At 51.2% G+C, this 17,040-nt stretch overlaps 1 protein-coding gene across 1 annotated transcript in view; it reads right to left on the bottom strand.

The window, feature by feature from the left end:
- Positions 1-17,040, bottom strand: part of COL4A2 (collagen type IV alpha 2 chain) — a 173,557-nt gene that overhangs the window by 124,518 nt on the left and 31,999 nt on the right. Inside the window, exon 4 of the mRNA XM_043573741.1 lies at positions 1,638-1,718. Coding sequence (XP_043429676.1) covers positions 1,638-1,718 — 81 coding nt within the window. The remainder of the gene's footprint in view (positions 1-1,637; positions 1,719-17,040) is intronic.

Below are 17,040 nucleotides of genomic sequence, written 5' to 3'. Positions count from 1 at the left end.
TGTCCATATTCGGCCGGGCCAGGCCAGGCCCTGGGGAGGGGAGGCTCTTCGTCAGGCAATGGTCATCCCTGACCCGGAAGCGGCACTGGGAAAACCGATAGCAATGGACCCGGGGGGTTTCAATCTCATGAAATGGCTTCCATATGTTTAAAAAATACTTAATACTTGTTAAATGCTGATGCGTAATCTTTGATTAGCAAACCTTTTTTTATTTTTCAGTTTATTTCTTTATTTTGAGAAAGAGTGCACACGCATGTGAGAGCAGGGAAGGGACAGAGAGAGAGGGAGGGAGGGAGAGAATCCCAAGCAGGCTCCATGCTGACTGTGCAGAGCTGGACATGGGGCTCGATCCCGTGAACTCATGTGAGATCATGGCCTGAGCCAGAACCAAGAGTTGGAGGCTTAACCAACTGAACCACCCAGGCATCCCTTGCTGGATTAACAATTTTTAAAGCACGACGTCCCCATTCCAAGCAGAGGAAACTTTACTGAGTCAACAACAGCAACACCTGTCTTGAGGACCATAACTCATGAAGGACATAGCACGTGGGGACGGAAGCTCTGGGCGAGTGACAAGAAGCCTCCTCTATGGCGGTCTTCGGCCCTGAGAGGACGGTTAGTCAGTCCCACGGTAGTGAGACCAGCACCTTTGTGAAGGGGTTCCTTATCAATCACAGATTTTACATGTTTGACTTGTGGAGGGGACTCGGGTAGGAGAGGGCACGACATCCAGCCAGCCGCAGACTGGCTCCACCGAGCTCCGCTGAGGCCTGTCCTCCCTCTGGGGTGTGGGAGTGGAGAGTGGGGACTGTCAGCACTGACTTCAGGATTCGGGGTGGGGAGACACATTTGGAACACCCCAGGAGCACTGTCAGATCTGACTCCACAGCAAAAGTGAATGCAGGCAACACGTCCCAGCTGCCTCTCATGACCTGGCCCCTGGCGGACGAGCAGGAGCCCCACGGGGAAACACGATCCCAAGACGTGAAGCCTCAAAACACTCAGTGTCATAAAACGCTATATGGTCCCCACGCGAAAATGGGCTTACACAGATAAATATAAACAATCTCTTTTTGAAATCAGTAATGCCAAGACCCAAACATCAGCTTTAATGGCAACGGGAAAGCCAGTCACTTCGACATACGGAACCCAGTATCAGTCCGTATTTCGGGTTCCGATGCGGGGTGACCTTTTTTCCCTGACTCATCCGAGGAAACGCACTACAGAAAGGACATTCAGGGGATGAGTGGAATGATTTTAAAAGGGAGACTTATTCTCCATGGCAGCATGCTTGTGCCCTCTAGAATATCAGAATATCTATACCGTGAGGGGGGAGACACAACCATGTCTGCTTTACGTAACACACATGTGTATATACAATCTCACAAGTAGAAGACGCCCTTCGTAACAATAAGAGAAAAGATGTGTAAGAAAGTTATCATTGTTCTCAATTTGTGCGGAAAGTGGCATAAATTGACCAGACTTTGCCTCGTATCATTGCTTGTTCCGATACGGAAGAACACGTCTGTGTTAAACTTCTCAGCAAAGTATGCAATTGACTTAATCACGCGGTTTAAGGCGCTTGGGTTTAGGCGCGAGTATAAGGAAGAGAGGTTGATGGCGACGCTGTGACTTACCCGCCCTCCTTTCTCAGGGAAACACTGGCAGCCCCCGCTACAGTCTCTGCCCCCGCAGGGCACGTCGAACTTCTTCACGCCCTGCAAGAACAACACGAAGAAAACGTTAGTCCAAACACCATTGGCTACAGCAGGTGTCACAACAGCATCTGCTGAGAGGAGGTCCAACTCCGGTCACGTGGTCTTTATTCAGAACAAACAGACTTCGGGGCGCCTGGGGGGGCTCAGTCCACTGAGTGGCTGACTCTTGGTCTTGAATCAGGCCTTGATCTCATAGTTCGTGAGCTCTAGCCCCACGTCTGGCTCTGTGCTGACGTCGCGGAGCCTGCTTGGGATTCATTCTCTCTCTCTCTTTCTCTCTCTCTGCTCCTCCCCCCCACTCTCTCAAAATAAATAAATAAACTTAAAAAAAATAAAAATAAGCAAATAGACTTTAATTTTTAGAGCAGTTTTAAGCCCACAGCAAAAGGTACAGAGATTTCTTGTCCCCCCCTCCTCCCCTTCCCCCCAATGCATCCTCCCCGCTATCAACTTTCCCCTGCAGAGTGGCACATTTGTCACAGTCGATGAGCCTGCAGTGACGAGTCCTCACCACCCAGACTCCAGAATTTACATGAGGGTCCCTCTTGGTGTTGTGCCTTCTATGGTCACCGTGCCTTTTAAAGGTGACAAATGCCAGATGTCGAGCTACGTCCTGGGTCTTGACAGTCAGGGAGAACATTCCCTGAGTGCAGGGATTCCGTGTGAAATGAGCCTGTAAGGACACTCTGTTAGGTAGTTCAGAGTGAAGGAGGAACTCAGGCACACAGGAGGCGGCCTTTCGTTCTCTGGGAAATGTGGGGTGTGCATCCCAGAGGAGGGGGGATCAGGGTGAGCAGGATTGGGCTACCTTCAATGCTGGGCCCCCATCATACACCAGGGATCCTGCTGAACTAAAGGGAGAGGGGCTTCCGATGGGGAGGGGGACCTCGCAGATGCACCTGTCAGGAGGTGCAAACCCTCACCTCTGCCACAGAGGTTCTCGACATCCCCGGTGGCGCCAGCAGAGGACAACCTGTCCCTTTGTTCTGTGAGACCCATTGGTCTGCGGGGGGAGGAGGGGATGGAGGGAAGGGGCTTTTGCGAGGATTTTGCAGACTTTTTGTCAGATGCCAAGACAGAACTCTTCAATGAAATGAGTGAGTAAGTCAGGGAGCTCTGTGCCTGGACAATTCCAATGGGATTCCAAGGCATTTCTTGCCCTTGATCTCAGTATTTCAGGTAAAGAAAGGACTCGGACTTTGGACCATGTCTGAGCCCTTCCTTTCAGACCACCGATAGTACTAAACATTTTGAGTGGGACGGACATGACAATTAGGTTGACCTCTTCCCTCCCCTTCCTGATGAGCCCTGTCTCTCCCATCTGCATGACAGGTGAGTTACAGTGGCAGCAAGCAGGGGAGTCCCTGTCTGTCACGTCACCCTGGGTCAGACTGCCTGGCTGGCAGGCACTGATACTCCAGGGGCTCCGGAAGTGGTCAGCTTCCGGTGAGCGCCAAGCCAAACTTTACCATGCACGCAACAGTCCCCAGAAAACAGATCGTTCCAACTTTACATACAAGAGCGTTTTGCCACATCTGTCCCATTCTCTTCTAAGTTAAGTCTCAATGACTAAACAGGATGGTCACCTGGGGACTCCCTCCATTAAGCTTTCTGTCTGTTTCTTGTGCTAGAGCGTCAGCCAGAATCTTCCCCATTCCTGGCTTGGTACTGATACTCATGTGGAAAGGGACACGGTGTTGCCTGGCCACCTCTGTGACATCTGCTAGTCTGTGACAGTCTTCCTGGACATGCAGCCTTGGACGGGCACACAAGTGAACTCTGACTCAAAACCATCTGGCTGGAGTTTATCCAAGATCACAATAACTACTCAATGCTCTTTTTGTAGACATGATAAATTCCTTTCCAGGGCTAGCAACTTTCTACCAGAGGGATCTTGTGTCCCTCCAACAGCCCTTTACCTACTCTAGTCTCTGATGCATCAGTCACTACTCTGAAGGATTCAAACAAATCTGAGAATCTCAGACCAACACCTCGAAGCCTTTTGGATCCCTTGCTTATCTTCCTGTGAGAAGAGCTTGAGTTCCACAGTGTAAAAGTAAACACATTTAAAATCCTTCCAGGCCCTCAAAGTATGTTTCTAGGTATTTGCCATTTTTAAAAAAAATTTTTTTTTTCAACGTTTATTCATTTTTGGGACAGAGAGAGACAGAGCATGAACGGGGGAGGGGCAGAGAGAGAGGGAGACACAGAATTGGAAACAGGCTCCAGGCTCTGAGCCATCAGCCCAGAGCCCGACGCGGGGCTCGAACTCACGGACCGCAAGATCGTGACCTGGCTGAAGTCGGACGCTTAACCGACTGCGCCACCCAGGCGCCCCTGCCATTTTTTTTTTTTTATGGCTTCAATGTTCGTCTCTAGTGGGGCTCATTTTAAAATCCCACGATTTTGAATATTTGGTTTTTTGTCAGTCCAGCTCCATGCTAAGCCATCGGTTTTACGGATTACCCTGAATGCCAAAGGGAGACGTCTAGAGGGGTCACCACATTTCTGCTTCGTATTACATACGACTGGGATGTGAATAGGTGGCTTGGCAGGTGTCCCTGGTTCACACAGTAATTCATTTGCCAGTTGTCTGGAAAGGGTAGGGGGACTCCTCAGTCTGAAGGGTGAAGCATAAACTTACATTCTCCATCTGGTATTTCAGAGGCTATTTTTAATTTTGATTTTAAGGCCGCTTGCCAAATCCCTGGATATAAATCAACGGTTGAAATGATTTTGAAGGTTTTGAATCGATCTAACAGACTTTCTGTCCTAGGCTTAGGATATACACTGGACTTAGTTACAGAGGTGAGTTCTTCATAACCTGCTTGAAATTCAATAGCGCCGCTTTGCTTTGGAGCTGGGACTTGTAGGTCTGATAACTCCCAGTCTTGACACTTCCTCAACCGTGTGCCATGGCTCGGGTACCCTGTCTCAGGAGGTGAGGAATGATAGGTCATGGAGAGGCAGGCCTCCCTGTACAAGCCACAGCCAACTTCCATCATGGAGATTCCAGCCCCGTGTGCCTGTGTGTGTGATGTGATGTGGTGTGTGTGAGTGTGTGTATTTTCCCATCGACACCTGGCATCTTGCACATCCTGCAGAGGGAACCTCATGAATCCTGGTATCTAAGAGCTCCAAGTACCACGAACTGGAGTGTCAGACTCCAGGATGCACACAAGGATTTATTAGAGCACAGCGTGTGCTCCAGACGTCTCTTAGACACTGAACAAGTTTCAGACCTGAGCCTTGGTATTCCCTGACGGGATGTGGGCTCCGAAACATTCCCAGGATACGAATGCCCTCCTGAGGACCCCGGATGAAGAGTCTGTGAACTGCTGCGTGGGTCCTCTATGTCCCCGAACAGAAGAACACGAAGGGCTCCCACCAGCCGCTGCCCATGCTCCGAGCCCTTGGGTCACCGCCTTGATTCGAATGCTCAATGCAACTCAGAGACGAACCACGATCCTTCCTGTCACCTCCCTGGTAAAGATGGCCAGTTTCCCCTGACCGCGCACTCAACTCAAGAGTCCGCCCACCACCCTTGAAGATGGCAGGTTGGCCTGGGTCTAGGCCTTCAAACTCAGTGTCTCTAGGAGGTCATGCTTTCCGTCTGTGGCTCCGAGATTCCTGGGGACCATCAGGTAAATTCTCACGTCAAGTCTGAATTCCCATGGGCGCCATTCTGTACAGGAAGATTTCTGCACCCTGCCCCCCGCCCCTTATGGCCCCCTGCAGCTGTGCCTGTCACTGCACTCACTATCTCAACGTCCACAGAGGAGACCCTGCTCCCAGGGCCAGGAGGCTCCTGGGGACCCTGCTTGAGGTGTGGAAAGTGTCCACTGTCATGGAGCACGTTACACCCACTCAGCTGAGCTTGTCTGGACATCCTTCATCCCTGGGCAGAGCAGGACTCGCAAATGGGACCAGTTATGGTGAAGATCCACGCAAACCGGGAAGGGCCTCCACCCCCTTGACAATGCCTGAATCTGACACGCACGCGTTCACGCATCATCGTACTCACACAGAAACTGCCCCCTCCCAGGCTCCAGAACCACACAGGAGCCGGTGCCATGTGCCTCCCAGCTTGGAGGGATCAGGGAAACCCCCTCCCTCAGCTGCAGCAGTGAGAGAGCTCCCACCCCCCCAATTCCTGGCAAACATGACCACAGGAGGGGGCCTGGAGATAGTTTAAATCCACTCATTGGTTCCTTCCTTCATTCTTCTCCGAAGGCTTACTCTGGGCCAAGCACGGCGATGGGCCATGGGTGTAAAGTGGGGAATAGACGACGCGCACCAGTTGACAAGAAAATTCAGTGAACAAGCAAGGGAACCTACATACTTTAAACTATGGCGAGTGCCATGAAGAAGAGGGGCTGTGGGAGGAAGAGTCAGGGAGGTCCAGTCACGGTCATGGTCACGGAGGAACCTGACTTAGCCGGGCTCCTTCCTTGGGGCTGTATTGGGCCCACACCACAGGGTGGGCGGGGCAGGGGTGTGGAAAGGGGGTTGACAGATTGCAGGCTGGGGCTCCCACCTCCTGCCTTAGATGTAACGTCTAAGAGGCGATCAGCCCGCACTTGAAACGCTACCGTCCCCGTCTGGACCCTCAGCACCTCAGCGCGTTCCGTGGACACAGCGCCCGTGTCGCCTGGGCATTACTTAGGAACGCAGGCTCCACCTCAGAGGTCCTGCATCAGGACCTGCTTTCCAACACACTCTCCATGTTGTAGCGGCCTCCCGTGAAGCCACGCCCTCCAGTGGAGCAGGAAGCATATTCCCCACGGGTTCCATGCTTCCACACCCAAAGTGGACTCAGGCATGTTGTTCTAGAAGAGTGCCATCCCCAGACTCCCTCTGACCCCAGCCACCTGGGGCCCGTTCAGGGAGGCTCTGGGCACTCAGGGCTCGGTAGCTGAGCTCCTCATCCATCACAGTGCCAAAAAGACGTTCAGTTCTCTCTTCCTTATGCAGAACATCCTGTTAGACTCTTCTCTTCTGAATTTTACCCTGCCCTGAACTGGTAGCCAGCCTTATTGTGCTAACTAGAAATTCTAGGAATTACAAATGACCTGGAATGCCTAAGAGCCAATTGGCAATGTAAAGGCACAGATAAATTTTCTAGAAACCTTGGATAGTCTGCTCAAGTGGAATGCCACTGATATTGCTCCTGGGGGCAACGTGGAGGCCTCTGAGCAAGAGATTTTTTTTGGTCAGCTTTTTATGTGGGAATTCTTTTCTTCAGAACCTTATCTCCATTTTGGCATCATTCCATTTAGACAGATTTAAAAATATGTGTATTTGCATGGCCCTTCAGTTCATCCTAGACACATCCAAATCCCCCTCTGTGCAAGATCCATTCCTTGGGGAGTCTTTTGTCTCTGGGAGAAGAGGGGTCACGGAACCTTCTAAGAAGGCCAGTTTCCAGCTTCCTGGATCCGGCATCTATCAGGTTCAAGCAGAGAATGTCTTGCCTTGAGCCACGGGCTCTGTGGCTGCCAACAGACTTCTCTGCCATCTATAAATGGAACCCAGTCTCGTTGGAGTAGGTATGTGTAGACGCAGCTGCGGGATTAAGGGAACATCCGGTCCCATGTGCGGCTGGCCCGGCCTCTTATCTGAGCAATCGACTCACATCAGGGGAGCGGAGAACCATGCTACCTTCCCTGGGTATCACATAGCATCAGGCAGAGAGGAAAGGCTTTCTTCTACCGCCCAGCCCAACAGACACATTCTTCTGGAGGTGTCTGAGGAGCGGCCCCCTTCTAACCATCGAGAAAATGGCTTTTCTCACTTCTCCCAGTGGCAGATTTGTCCTCATATTTAGGAAACTTAAAAATAGGTTTAAATAACAATCTGAATGCCAGGAAATAAAACACACAAAAGAGTTAGGCTCTTGAAGACCAGCTATTTCTGTAACCATCAGTGTGAACCGTCCGTGTATATTAAGGGAGCAAACCCGCGGACACAGATCCAGGTTTCTGCAGATGTGAGTCTTGTGTAAGGTTGATACAATATTTACAAATGAAACAAGAAAAAATGCTGGGCATTGTTCTCAAATTGCACATAAGAAATGAGGATTAACCAAATTTATATGAAGACCCAAGAACAAAACTCATTTGTCCTAAAACAAAGAATATTTTGTCCTCCACATATTCCAAGAAACTTCTTGTCCAAGAAAGTCTTTCTCAGCCAATATACCTCCAGCCAAAAAGAGCAAGTCTCTGTAGGGAATTTACAGATATTTTACCGCCGGACTGCCCCCAGCATCGAACCCAGGCTTCCTGTGCAGGGGGCTACTGAATAACCCAGTCTAACAGACACAGAAGACAGACATTCCTTACTGCAGAAAAAAAAGTAGTCCTTTTTCATATTTAAGGTAAAAAAAAAATCTATACAAGTCTTTGTTTTTGTCACAAGTCTGGTCAAGCTTGACTTTATAGAATTACCCTTTTAATCCAAAAAGAGGCCCAAAACAAAGAAGAAAGCCAACTTGGGAACAAGGTTCCCAGTAAAATTCTATTAGTTTATCAAAATAGGAAATATAAGCCATTTCCGCACATGCAGCTTTAGAAATTAAGGAAATAATTCCAACATGGTATTAGCAAGCCAAAGCATATGGCAGAGGAAACGCAGACCACAGCCACTCCACACCGAACAAAGCCCTCCTTCCCTGTAAGCCGGGTGGGAAACGCGGCCCATTCAGTTTCCTTTGTTAAAAGCATTTCAAGGGCACCCAGGATAGATGCGCCACTCCGGAATGGTCCTGGGACTGTCACCAGGTAGAGGCGGTGAAATAAATGACAGGCAAAAGTGTGGACCCACGTAAAGCCAACAACTCCAGGGGCCTGTTTCGGACTCCAGCTAGTTCCAGAGCAGGCCTGTCCTCATGGGGCTGGGGGCTCGGGGAATACAGGAGGAGGGGAGGGCGCTGTGCTGGAAACAGAACCAGAAGGGCCAGGATGAGTTTAAAGCGCCGGTCTCTTAGGGTGATGGTCTAGGCTGACTTCGGGCCAGGCAAATACCTGCGGGACAGCGTCACCCCTGCTGACTCACCTGCCCAGCAGACGTCCCGGGAGGCCTCCCCTAGTCATCAGCCACGAGCCACGTGACGTTACATACTTGTATGTTTTTATGAGCAACGACGGGCCAACGTCTCCACCCTCTCTTGCCCTGCAGCCGGAGGTCTAGGGGTGTTTTCCACACAGAATCGCTACTTACGAGATGACCTGGGGCTGGGGCGCTGAGCCGCGGGACTGGCCGGCGGACCCCCAAAGCAGGAATCAGGCACGACGGGGTGGGCTGCTGGCGGCCACAGGGAGTGCGGGAGGCCCAAGGCCGAGACCAGACGCTTCCCCGAGTTACATCACCGGCGCTTAGGACACCTACAGGCGGCCCAAAGGAGGGAGGAATGCGAGGTGTCGGAGTTGTGGAAGAGCAGCCCCAGGGAGGCCCGGAAGAGGCTGGCCAGAAGAATTGGCGACGCGGCAGGGGGCAGGGGCCGGGCAGGGAAGTGGCCTGACTTTGCTGAACTGTAGCACGCTCTGCACGGAGGGGGGACAATAATGACCGTGCCCCAGGTCTGCTGGAGGGATTCAGTGACGTGTTCATGAGGTCTCCCGCACCTTCCAGGACCAGGCCTGGCTCCCTGGCGGGGGGCCCCAGAGCCAGGAATGAGGGCTAGCACCCAGCCAAGGTTGCATGAGCCAATGCTTCCTTAGAAACCCATTGCCCAAGGCTAGAAATGATCTCAGCGTGTGGGTGGGCCTGCCTGCAGGTGAGGACACGCGGCGGGAACGGGTGGGCGTGGCCGCTCCTGTTGTGCAGGCTCTGCCCTGGGACCCTCCTCTGCTCCTGGGGCGACAAGCAGAGCCCGCCTGTGTGTCCTCCCCAGCGAGGAGGGCAGGGTGCCCCTGGGGGGCTCTGGCATGTGTGGGGTCAGCGCAGGTGCTGACATTGACAACAAGCTGCTGTGAGTGCAGGTGACATGGGCTCTCTCCAGAAGCACCCCTCCCTCTTCCTTCACTGTGTCCTTTCGGTGGACCCAGCTGGCCTTCAGCCAGGTGGCACCAAGGCCTCATGGCTGGGTCCCTTATTAGGTGCTGGGTGGAGACTGGGAGTTGTCTCATCTTGAGTCACCTAGATGTCGAGGGCCCAGGCTGTAGTTGGGACGCAGGCAGGCACAACCAGGCAACCATGCAGGCTGGGGGTCAGCGGTCAGCGGACTCCACCGGCAGCCTTAGGAGACGACACAGTGCCGAGAGAGGATGCCTGGAAAGGCAGGTAATTTCCAGCCCGAAGCAGGAAAGATTCCTGTCCCAAGTACAAACCGCCTCCGTTTTCAGGTGCTTCCCCATCACCCAACGCCTAGCCCACTTGAGTTCTGGTGCTTTTTACTTCCGATTGCAACAGACTTCCTGGAATCTGTTCGCTATTCCCACCACATCCGCTGCCTCCCGCGGGACCTATAGCAGCCACGGTCTCAGCTCCTAAGACCTCTGAAGATTTATTCTTCTAGCAGTTTAGATACGTTTATGAATCTATTTTGAACTCGAGCTTATTCACTTGCCTCCAAAGGCTGCTCTTGAACCTTTTCCTGCCAGGAATTCCCTAGGTCTCCAGTTACAAATGAAACACAGTCTCCCAAGTATCAAACGAGAATAGTTCTCTTTCTTTGCAAGCATTTGAAACGGCTCGTTGAGTTCTCCACACAGGTGCCTCCTTACCTGTCCCTGTCACTCGCCTGTGGCGGCTCCTCAGCCACCTACCCAGGCTCGCGAAGGCCAGGGCGCCGCCCGGCTGACCAATGTGCCAGTGCAGGACCCGGGCTGGGGTTCTCCCAGGAAGGTGGTTGCTCGGCGACTGCCCAGGCTCTTCAGAGTGCATAACTTGAGAGCCAGTATGCAATGCCAGCCACCTCGCCGGGGCTGGCATACCCAAGCACACAGGTACACACGCAGGCGGAACGAGATGGGATACTGGATGCTTGTATTTGTCCCCTGACTACTGACCGGACATCTTCGGTGGGTCTGTCAACGGAGAAATTTCTGGAAGTCACCCTCCCTCCGCTCCTTCTACGTCTCTACCCTTAATGTAGATGCTGCCATTCATGCTTTTATTAATCACTAGTGCCTGGAGCCTCGGGCCATTTGGGCCGCTATAACAGAGTATCATAAACCGAGTGGTTTGTAAACAGTAGAAACTTATTTCTCATAGCTCTAGAGGCCGGAAGGCCAGGATCAGGGCAACAACAGATTCAGCATTGGGTGAGGGCTGCACCTGATTCCTGATTGACAGACAGCATCTCCTTGCCACGTCCTCACATGAGGCAGAGGGGGGGCCAGAGAGCTCTGTGGGCTCCTCTATCGGGCACTGATCCCGTCGTGGGGGTTTCACCCTCACCACCTAATCCCCTTCCAAAGGCCCACCTCCCAGTCACATCACCTCTGGGGTTAGAATTTCAACATGAATTTTGGGAGGACACAAACATTCAGGTCAAGCACCTGGCGAGGTGGGTAATTACGTCCTTCTGGCGTCCTTTAGAGCTCCCCCCAGGCTCAGTTCACAAGGTACATCCTCTGTGTGTGCCCTTCCTCTGGTCCCTGCACCTCACTGCTTCTCTGGACTACCCGCCTTGCTTCTCCTGACACCTGCCAGTCTACATGCTCTTCCATTCCATCCACTCCTCCAGGGCTGTCAAGGTCTCCTATTTCAACTCCAACCGAGTGCTTCATAAAATATTTTCCCACGATGGTGGAATGCTAAGGATTTTAAATGCATTGAACGTAACACCTCTGGGTCCCATCCTCCTCAGGGAACGCGCCTTGGTACAAGCTGTGCCTTCAGCCTGGAATGTTCTACCTCCCGCCTTGCCTTCCCCATCTGCAGAGCTGAGACCCACTCAAACACTCAAGCACAACAGCCACTCACCCTCTGGAACAGCAAAGTCAAACCTGTGTTGATTTCACATCTTGTCCTTACTCATTCTGTTTAAGTGTGGGTGTTTCTGCTAAAACCCAACATAGGGCTATTTCTGGAAAGCCTTTACATTCTGCAAAATCACACGCCAAACCAACAAGATCGTATGGGAAATAACAGTGTTTAGAGGCAGACCACTCAACACCTGCATGACTTTGTAACAGGGCACTAATAAAATTAGTCCTAATCCCAGTAAAAATAATAGCACAGTTGAACAGACATGTAAAATCCCTGATCGGTAAAGAAATACTACGGGAACTATAGGGCTTCATCTTAAAGAGCAGTGAAGGCAGTAATTTGACAGAAGGGGGCAGAAAGAAGTGGTAAGACCCCTAAGCTGTAGAGAACAAGAGCTGCATGGCCAACATTGGGAAGAACAGGTGCTCCGGGGGAGGGGCATGGACCCACCAAGCCCAGGGAATGAAGGCCACCACTTGGGCGTCATGTACAGAATTAAATTCTTCGACAGATTGCTGTGTTCACTGTTCATCTACTTTCCCTCCAGCTACACTGTCACTTGGCATGCAAATGACATGCCCGGAGTAGCACCATGCTTGACCCAACACGGCCTCCATTCTAGGCTGACTTCATTCTCCCGTTGATCTGCCATCGTCTATGGGCGGATCTGAGTTGGAGAAAATGCACTGTAGCAAAACAGACTGTACTTCCATATCCTCTCACTCGCTACTCATTCCTGTGTCAATGCTCTCACCCAACGAAGAAGGAGTCGGCCACGTTAAAGATTATTTCTGATGAAGGCTACTGTCATGCGGTCATTTCTTATCGCCTTGGGGATACAGTCCTCAGTGTCGAGGAAAACGACTCGTGGGGATCTTTCAGCTCTTGTTTGAGAGGCTACCTATGTGATTATAGGTAGGAATGAGGATCTGTACGCACAGCATAGCTTCTCATGTTCGACTTAGAATAAGCACCCTCAAATATGTGTGAACCGTTCTGTGTATGCCCTGCTCATCTAGTGGGACACAGCCCAAGACATCCTTTAGTGTCTGCATTACCTCACACATTACCTACACTACATTTTATTTATTTATCCAGCATGTCAGTTCTTGGTGTTGTCTGGCAATGAATAAAAACGTGTATGTTGTTAGTGCTGGCGTAGGAGCCAAAAGTGAATATTTAACATTGTTCTTGAGCGATGGAGTGGCTACATCTATTTATTCCAGAAAAGTATGCCCGGTTGAGAGTTTTATCTAAAACCCTCCCCTCATGCTAAATTTGGGGGCAAAATCCAAGAAGAACAGAATGAAAGAGCCTTAGCAGTGCTCTTTTGTGATACAATGAGATTTCTGTTTGGGTTTGGTAAGGACTGGTCCAGGCAAGGCAGGTGCTGGTTTGTGTTGGCAGGCAAGGAACAGCAGTCTGCCTGGGCAGGCTCGAGTCTAGACCAGAGGAGCTGAGTCTCTGCAGACCTGACATCAATCTGAGTCAAATCACGGCGGCTCTGGGGCCAGCGGAGGGTCCATACCAAAACCACAGCCACTTTTATGTACCTGCTGGCCTGGCTCCTGGGGAAGAATTTCTGCATTTCTGCTTGACTCTTTCTCTTGTGCGTACCCAGCCAAGTTAACCAAGCCGGGCAGCTTTTGGAAGGTATCTGTGTATGCCTTCACACACTAGCAGTGACTTAGGATTCCCTAGCTGTGAGCTTAGTGGTTTTCTCTGCGCGGGATGAAGGTCTACTCTTAAATCACGGCAGAAACGTATTCTGAGGCCAGCAGCTCTGTCTGAGTCCTGACTAGTGCAGGCGGCCCTTAGTTACCCGTGTGCAGATTACCCGTGTGGGTATTAATCCGCTTGGATATCCCCACAGTGAGTTTCCAACCCCCTGCCTCTCTGCGCTTCTCAGTAGGCCACTGCACTTCTGTGCTGCCTGGAGACCTCGTCCAGCAGTAAATGCAATACTGACTTACCAAAAACTGATTTCCCAGGCACTAGGTTCAGACCAAGTTTTGGAGCTTACCTCCACTGAGAAGGCAAATTCAGAATCGGCACGCACACATTGTTAGCCTCAGGGGCCTGTTCTGTAATACCGGTGGATGAGGATAGTTTAGCCCGCTTTTTATCCTGTGTCTGGAGTGTCTGCAAGAGCACAGGGTCTTCCCGGGCCTCAGGGGTGCCACGGTTCTGTTTCCTGGGTCTCACTCGGGTGTGCACATATGCACGAGCACGCGCCCGGAGCGGCTCTCCGGGGCACCATGTTTGGAGGGAGAAACTTGGGCTGCAGACTGGCACCCCAGCGCTGTGGCCTGTGAGTCACCCCTATCCCACATTTCCACTGGTTTCCTCGTTCGCAAACCTGGTAGAATCCGCCATCCCCACCTCTCGGGGTTGTCAGGAGGAAACCGGATGAACCCGTGGGAGGAGCTTAGCCACGGTGCTCAGCACAAGGCAGGAAGGATGTGCTACTCATGTTCTTAACCTTTCTTTTGCTTCACCCAGAGGACAAAGATGCCAGCCTCCCCTCCCCTGCGGTTCAGATCCAGTGATTATAGCAAGTGTGAACATCCTCGTTGTTCAGGGAGATTGTTTGTGGAGTCAGTGGAATCCTTCTAGGGTTTTTGCTCAGTAGGCATTCACACGAGGATGAATCTATACAGAGCTCATGGAATTAACCTCGGAAAGGCGATATTTTGCGAGGTACCAGCTTCTCTGAGTTAAGATTTTGAGAGGGAAATTTAGTATGCCAATTCCTCTTTAATAATGGAATTCTTTTTTTTTTTTAATTCAGTGAATAGTTGGCAGAGGCAGAATTTAAGCATCTCAGCTATGCTGAATGTGGTACCCAAGGTCAACCAATGAGTCAAGGTCACTTGGGACTCAAGCCAAGACCTCCTATTCGCTTTCCGTCACTATGAGCCTAAGATAAAAATTCATGAATACTGTCTGAGCAACAAGGCTTGTAATTCCCCCAGTGTATCAAAAGTGCTCTTATCATATTACAAACAACTAACATGCTGAGACTGTAAACATTCAAAAGAGTGGACTTCCTCAAATACTTTCAGTGATGTCATCTGGCCCTTCTTTCACATCCGCTTTTATTATGCTCCTGTCCTTGCAAAACAGAGTTTGTGCCACAGCACAACAAAGGCCAGGAAATGTCAGGACTGTGGCCGTGAGGCGGACCTGGAAGCCAGGAGAGACTGATAAAGTACAAACACCTCCAGAGGAGAAGAAAGGAATCGCCATGGACAGCAATCTGCATGGCCAGGCTGAGACGGGCGTTCTGCTGCCCCCATCTAACACGCTTGGTTTGCTACGTCGACGGTGAACTACTGAGTTGTTTTATCAGTAGACAGACACTCCCCCCCCCCCCCCCCCCCCCCCCCCCCGAGGCGTCTCCTAGGAAACGTCTTTGGGAGCCCACCACCTGCCGCGCACGCAAGTATCAGGGAGTCTAGAGGTGACCGGGCAGGCCCCTTGCCCTTGGGAGATTACAGATTCATTGGTCTCCGCAGTAGGTACTCAGCGACACAATACATGCGAGAGTAAGGTGACACGTGAAGGAGCAGGGACAAAGGGGAAATAATTCTTACCCGCATTATTGTGTTTTTAAGCTGAATCCTGATTGCTTATCTGCACTGTTTAAATGAACCTGCCCTACTGATTTAAAGCACGTTTTCAGTCCTTTCTACATTTCAGTCCTTTCTACTGTCCATGTATCTTGGTGTCCTTTGGAGTCTGTCCCATGCTTACCTGTGCAGACAGGTGCACCCTCAGCAGACAGATTTCCTGACCACAGATGGGAAAGTGGGGAGAAGAAGGCGACACAGAGCTTTGGGGTAGGAGTGGAGAGCGCGGAGTGTCGACACTATTAAGTAGGGGTTTCATCCTAAGGCGGTCCTCACCACGGTTCCCCGCCCGACAAACACACGTGCGGCAGACCAGTTGTGGGTCTTTGCCAACTCTGTGGTGATTCAGAACTTCCTTTCACCAGGCACACCACCCCCGGGAGGAGAGGCTGCCAGGAGCTACGGCTCCCTTACATACCATAAACAGTCAGGCCTGATGTGAATGGCAGCACTTCCTCCCACCAGCGCACTGGAGTCTTTGCCCTTAATAGACAACACTTCTCTCTCTGGGAGCAACCCAGAAACGTCTCAGATGCAGGATGGGATGCGGCCCTTTGAAGTCCCAGCCAGTGGTGCCCCTAAGGTCACTGAGCAGAAAACAGCAGGAGAAAGGCCTGACGATGATCGAGGGCTGTGTGTACACCCGCCAGGCTGGAGCCGCAGAAGCTGGAGTTTGCCATGAGACCACTTACGGGTCAAGGACAGGGTGGCGCGGAGACACTTTTAAATATTCTCTGCCCATTGACAATTCTTTGTACTTTAAAATATCCTCATGAATTATAGGAGGGCTCTGCTTTTTCCCAGAACTGGCTTGTAGGACTGGACTTTTGGGCCCCGGGCTCACAGGACCACCCTTCAGAAGATGCTGCCCAAGGAGCTCAGACATTGTGCCAAAATTAGGGCCAGTGGGAGGGGCCAAACCTGCACTTTCACTGGAAGAGTCATGGCTGCGAATATTTTCTTTTCATGTTACCACGGCCCCGTGTCTTCTCCCTGCTCTTTATTGCTTTTCTTTCTTTTACAACTTTAGAATGGAAAGTCTTTAGAAAGGATTGATGTGCTAGATTCGGCAGTCATCTGGTATAGGGACTGTGGGTTCATCTGTGGCTGAATGGAATCATATCTTCGGGCTGGGCTGCCCAGGTTACCGCTGGACCGGAGGTTCTCAGACTCCCAACCATGGAGGTCATTTTTGCCCTGCGTCCCCTTTTCACCCACCCTCAAGGACTCAAGCCACGCTCTTGGTATCCCAAACAGCCAGATAGACCCCCTTCCAATCTGTAAATAGCACCAGTGTTCTGGATCGAGTCAGTAGAGTTCCCACAAAAGCAAAGAACTCTGATGCATTATTAGCTTACACAGCCTCATCAGACGGTGATGTGCAATTTCTGGAATGCTTTTGAGATGCTATAGACCATCTCTATTCTGGGTAGCCCAGATGCGTGATCCAAGGCAGTCCACTCCATGGGCCTCAGTGATGTTTCCTTCCACCTCGGCTACTATCTGTTATGGTGCCAAGCCCAAACATCAAAACTTTTGGAACTGGGGAAGATTGACAAGATGATTAATTCCAGGCTATCCCAGCTTCTTTTTACTGAGGACCAACTTTTGAGTGTATTTTATTTGTGTTTTTATAAATGTTTATTTATTTTTTGAGAGAAAGAGAATGAGTATGAGTGGGGCAGAGAGAGAGAGAGAGAGAGAGAGAGAGAGAGAGAGAGAGAGAGACAGCATCCGAAGCAGGCTCCGGGCTC

The sequence above is a fragment of the Prionailurus bengalensis genome, chromosome A1 (assembly GCF_016509475.1).
Source record: "Prionailurus bengalensis isolate Pbe53 chromosome A1, Fcat_Pben_1.1_paternal_pri, whole genome shotgun sequence".
In the NCBI taxonomy this organism is placed as follows: Eukaryota; Metazoa; Chordata; class Mammalia; order Carnivora; family Felidae; genus Prionailurus; species Prionailurus bengalensis.
This window is presented reverse-complemented; position numbering and strand designations above follow the sequence as displayed.